General features: G+C 50.0%; 1 protein-coding gene across 2 annotated transcripts; it reads left to right on the top strand.

Annotated features, from left to right (window-relative positions):
- Positions 1-171: 171 nt before the first annotated feature.
- On the top strand, positions 172-1,056 carry MRPL41 (mitochondrial ribosomal protein L41). Of its 2 annotated transcripts, none has more exons than XM_006022673.2 (2): positions 172-283; positions 412-1,056. In XM_006022673.2, the coding sequence occupies exon 2, from the start codon at positions 420-422 to the stop codon at positions 825-827; it is 408 nt and encodes a 135-aa protein (XP_006022735.1). In that variant the 5' UTR covers positions 172-283; positions 412-419; the 3' UTR covers positions 828-1,056. The 2 variants fall into 2 exon arrangements, with proteins under 2 accessions (XP_006022735.1, XP_025058814.1); XM_025203029.1 differs by having other exon boundaries at positions 220-330.
- Positions 1,057-5,227: the final 4,171 nt, after the last annotated feature.

Raw genomic sequence — 5,227 nt, 5'->3', positions numbered from 1 at the left:
GGGTAGGGAGAGGGGGGTGAGCCCCGGACTGGCCGAAGGTGAAGGGTTCCCCCGGGAGAGGTCAGGGGTCAAGAGACAAGCAAGTCCGCTCCCCGGGAGGACAGCCCCGCCCATCTCGGCCGGGTCTCTCCGCGTTGATTAGCCAGCGCGCTCCCCCTCCAAGACTCTCCACGCTGATTGGCTAGAGAACGGAGGAAGGGCCGGGATAGGTGGCCCCCCAACTAGCCAATCAGAGGGGTTGGTGTTGGAGTGTGAGCGGGTTGCTGTGACCCAGGGAGACGAGGTGCTGGTCGGGGAGCGCGGCGGTGAAGGGGCCGGGACGGGACCGGGGTGAGCCAGCTTCACACGGCTGGGGCTGGAGGAGCCGCCGAGGGGGAGGCCCTAGCCCCACTCACGCTCTTGTCTCCGCAGCCGCCGGGATGGGGCTTCTCGCCGCGCTGACGCGGGGCCTGGTGCGGGGCGCGGACCGCATGGCCGAGTACACCAGCAAGCGCGGTTCGCGGTTCCACAACCCAGGCCGGGGCTGCAAGCGCATAGGCTTCTTGAGGAACGGCTATAAGTTTTGCATGGTCCGAGAGATGGTCCCCGAATTCGTGGTCCCAGACCTGACAGGGTTCAAGCTCAAGCCCTACGTGTCCTACAAGGCTCCTGAAGGAGAAGTGGCCGCGCTGACCGCCAAGCAGCTCTTCATGGACATCGTTGCCCCCCAGATCGAGAAGGATGTGAAAAATGGGATCTTTGACCCTGATAACCTGGAGAAGTACGGGTTCGAGCCCACGCAGGAGGGCAAGCTCTTCCAGCTGTTCCCCAAGAATTATGTACGCTGAAAGCACCCCTGCCTGCTTCCCCCTGGCTCACAGGATTAAAAGAACGGCTGCAGATGTTTAAAGACTGCAAATTTTGCCCCTGTTTCCACGTTGAATGGAGGGACATCTTGCAGAAGGAAGAATGCTGCCCTTTTCACTAGGATCAGCTTTTAATAGACACCGAGCTGGGCTGTGTAAAACCTGATATTCCAAAAATAATGGTAATAAAGTAACTAAACTAATTCCTGAGCAGACGGGTCAGACTTTTTAATATCAAATATTTGTTGCAGGCAAGGCGCAAGCCACACTTCCTAGTTTATCCATGGCCAGTTTTGGGTCCCACACTTCAAGGGGGATGTGGACAGCTTGGAAAGAACATAATAGAGAGCAGCAGTTCCTAACGCGGTGCCCATGGGTGCCATGGCACCCCCCCACGGTTTATTCAGGTGCCTGCATGGATTTTCATGATCAGTAAAAATCACGATTCTAACAAAAAATGCTGTCACTGCTGCTTGAACTCAGAACAGCAACACTTCAAAAAGAATTTTCACAGGCTGTATGCAACAGCTGCCAAAATGAGACTAAGTCAGTCTGACTGACACAGTGACAAGAGTGGCGCTTACTACTCCCCCTCCCCAAATGAAACTTTGCACATGCGCATATCCAGGATTCTAAATTTTAAACTTAATATTCATATTGCCGCCCGCTGCTTTTTCTTTTAAATTCAAATGTGCCCTTGGGCGCACAAACTTTGGGAACCCTTGGTGTAGAGCAACAACATTTATTAGGGGCCTGAGAGGAAAGGCTAAAAGAACTAGGGTTATTTAGTTTTCCCAGTTTTGGGTAGTCAACAACAGCTTTGTCTCAGAGTAATATTTTTCAGCCAGTTATGCATTTACCTTACAGTAGTTTCATCCTGACCACTGATTCTCAACCAGGGTGCTGCACAATATCAACAATAAATGTACAAACCCCTGCATGTGATTCTCAAGATAAAAATCCATAGTGTCAAAAAAACAGTTGTGGTCTATTTGAAGTGTCTGGGTTTTTCTGAGCTCTTAGCAATTTTTCCATAGAAAAAAACTGAATGAAAACTAGGAACTGGCACTTTGAGGGGTGTCTCAAATCTAACAAGTTTGAAAACCACTGATCTATACCATGTGTCAGGTATCCAAGTTGTAGCCATATTGGTCTAGAGGCAAAAGAAATCAGAACTCATGGTAGAGGTGGTATCACCTCTACCATGAGTTCTGATTCCTGATCTATACCATGTAATTTCACCTTACTTATGAGAATGTCTTGGAGGACAGTGTCAAAAGTTTTACTAAATTTAAGATGGATTACATCCACAAAGCCAGTCACCTTTTTGTGGAAGGTAATCAGGTTGGTCAGGCATGATTTGCTCCTGACAAGGTTATTCTGTAAGGGCACTGACAGGTGTGTGTGTGGGGCTGGGTGCGGGAGAAGCACTGGCTGTACTATAAGTAGCAGCAGATTACTTCAACCTGGCTCCTCAGTGTCTGTATAGATCAGGCATTTCAGTGGAACTTTTTAGTGTTTTTAGCTAAAGCTGATCCAGTCAGCTATTACTAAGTGCCAAAAGTCCCACTAAAGCACCAGATCTCTACAGATGCTGTGAAAGCTGGGTGCAGCTACCATGATGCCTCTGGGCAAGCACTGGTTTCAGTGTGGGAGCATGCCAAGTTTAAAATAAAGCACCATTGGGCAGGGTTCTACATCTGCAAGTAGACTAAGTACTTAGAAATTCATTGTTTGATAATATGCTTTGGTATCTTTCCCACTTATTAGAGCTTTAGCTGACTATCCCTTTCAAAGGTGGGTACTACAGTATTTCTCCTAGGCTTCTAGAATATCATCTGACCTCCATGAACTTGGAAAGATAATACCCAAGAGCCATGCAAATACTTCAGCCAGTCCTTTACTCCAGGATGAATCTTATCAGCCCCTGGGGATTTGAAAAGGTCTAACTTGTTCTGTAATTTTATACTATACTCTTTACATGTCTTAGTAATAAGGCCAAGTTTCCCTTTTTAGTTCAAGTCATTGAAGAGCTCACTGCTTGTCGTACTATACTTCCTAGCCATCCTTCACATGAGGATTCTGTGTGCTTGCACCCTTGATGTTCTCTTTAAGGCAGTGGTCACTGACCGGTCAATCTTGAGTCTCTTGGAGTCAACTGGAGGTTGGGGTGGGGGGTGCTGAGTGTGCCTCACCCCCCTCACCCAGCAGGTCAGTCTGTGGGGGAGGGAAGGGGCAGGGGCCAGATCAAGGCCCCCCACAGTGAAGGACAGTTCCACAGAGGCAGGGACAGGGTAAGTTGAGTGGGGCCCCAGGCAGGTGGATGGAGGGAGGATCAAGCCCAGGTGGCTCATCCAGAGGCACAGGGGGAGGGCTGCTCCCAAGCCAACTGCAGTAGGGCTTGGGGTGCAAAGCCCTTCCCACAAGGGCAGCTGCCTGCACCACACACAGATGCAGAGGGGGGGGGGGGGTACATGCCCCTCCCCCCCCAAATGTCAGGCAATGCAGGTGGCTGCAGTAGCTGGGAGGGAGGGAGTGGGGCTGGAGCAGGGACAGGCCCTGCACAGCTAGGGTGCAGGACGGAGCTGTGAATGGCCCATCTGGGGACCACGTGGGAGGGCACACAGCCCAGGAGGGCATGGGGAACACGTGCCCCCAGATCTATATGCTGGTTGGGCCAGCTGCTCTGGCAGCAGGGCTACACAGGGGGCTGCAGGCACCCAAAAATTTGCCATAGCCCCCACGTAGCCTCACCTCTGTGCTGCCACCGCCCAGCCAAAACACAGCACGGCCCAGTTCCCTGCCGTGAAGAGCATGGTGCTATCTCCCCCTCCCTCCCAGGATCTGTGTGGGGTGGGGGCAGGCTGGGGCTGGAAAGCAGTCCCTGCTCCAGCCCCACTCTCTCCCTGCCATTGGGGGGCACAGATCAAGGCCCCAGCGGTGAGGAAGGAAGTGGATCTAGGGCTGAGGCCTCAATCTGCCCTGCTCCCTTTCCCTCCCCACAGACTTACCTGCTGGGGGGGTGGGGCAGTGGCAGTGCAAGGTAGATCTTGGGTTGCTTTTAAATGCCAACAGTGATCTCCTGCTTAAAGGTTGGAAAGCACTGCTTTAAGGAAACAGGTTTTTGCTGGACCCTGTTTTCCCCTTACACTTGCCTCCCATAGTCTAGTGAGCATAATGGGACCTTTAGCCACCCAGTTATTAAAACAGGCTGACTGCACAGCCTCTGGTTTCAGCAGTGCCTTCATTGTACTGCATGTGCACAGTTCATTATTTTAAAGATGTCAGTTTAGTTTATGCAGACATAGAATTCCCAACTTTATCCTCTTTCATTTTGCTTCTCTAAAGGGGGTATTTGATGCCATGCACTAACTAAGTTAAATCCTAAGCAGCTGAGACCAGTTTGGGGAGGATTAAAGCAATAGCTTGAGTACACAAGCGCACATACACACAGGCTTGGATCAGAAGATTGCAAAAATCCTTGCTAAAATGAACTGAGATATGGGGCACTGCTTGTACCCTGCATCTCCCACAAGGCATAACTAATTTCAAAATAATTCAAATTAGTATTTGGATGTGGGAGCACTTAGAAAAGTGGTTTTGAAATAGTATTTCTCAACCGTAACTATAGCAGAGCTCTTTTTCAAAAGCCACTGTACTTTGCACTCATACTAGCTACCACAGCGAGGGGTCTGAGGACTAAGTGACCAATGCAGACTGGAGAATTCCTTCACTGCAATATGAAGTTCAGAAGCTGAGGAGACTTCACAATTATGGTTTATATACTGTGCCTGCTATTCAGATAACATGGACAGCCGTCAGAATAGCTCTTACCAAACAATAGAAAAGCAGTTGCTGCACTCTCCTATGCTTCCAAGAATTCAGAAATTCTATTTAAAACGTTCATTCATTAATTGAAAGTTGTCATTGTCATTTGATTCTTTTCTTCCTTCCAAGGTAGCAGTATTAGTTTGCCCCTTGATTTTAACTGATACTGGTTTCGTCATCTTAGAATATCAGTTTGTTAGAAAGCACTTGGACTGCTAACTTCATTTGAAATACACCAACTTAGGGGTGCACCAAAAGAGATTTTGGGGGCTGATACCAATAGCTGATTTTTAAGGAGGCATATCGGCCAATACTGATCTGATTTCCGATACAGTTGCATGCAGCTAGTAAGTCTGTTGTAGGGGAAGGGGAGGGGAAGGAAAGGCATGGTGGGGAGCAGATCAAGACACCTGCAGTGAGGGGATGAGGCTGGGCCAGGTGCTGCCCAGCCAGGGTGTGCAGCAAGGAGGGGGTGGCTCCCCCTGCTGCATGCAACTCAGGAGGGCACAGGGGGAGGGAGAGAAAACACATGACCCCCTCCAGATCTGCACAGG

This window comes from Alligator sinensis, unplaced genomic scaffold (assembly GCF_000455745.1).
Source record: "Alligator sinensis unplaced genomic scaffold, ASM45574v1 scaffold235_1, whole genome shotgun sequence".
Taxonomy (NCBI): Eukaryota; Metazoa; Chordata; order Crocodylia; family Alligatoridae; genus Alligator; species Alligator sinensis.
This window is presented reverse-complemented; position numbering and strand designations above follow the sequence as displayed.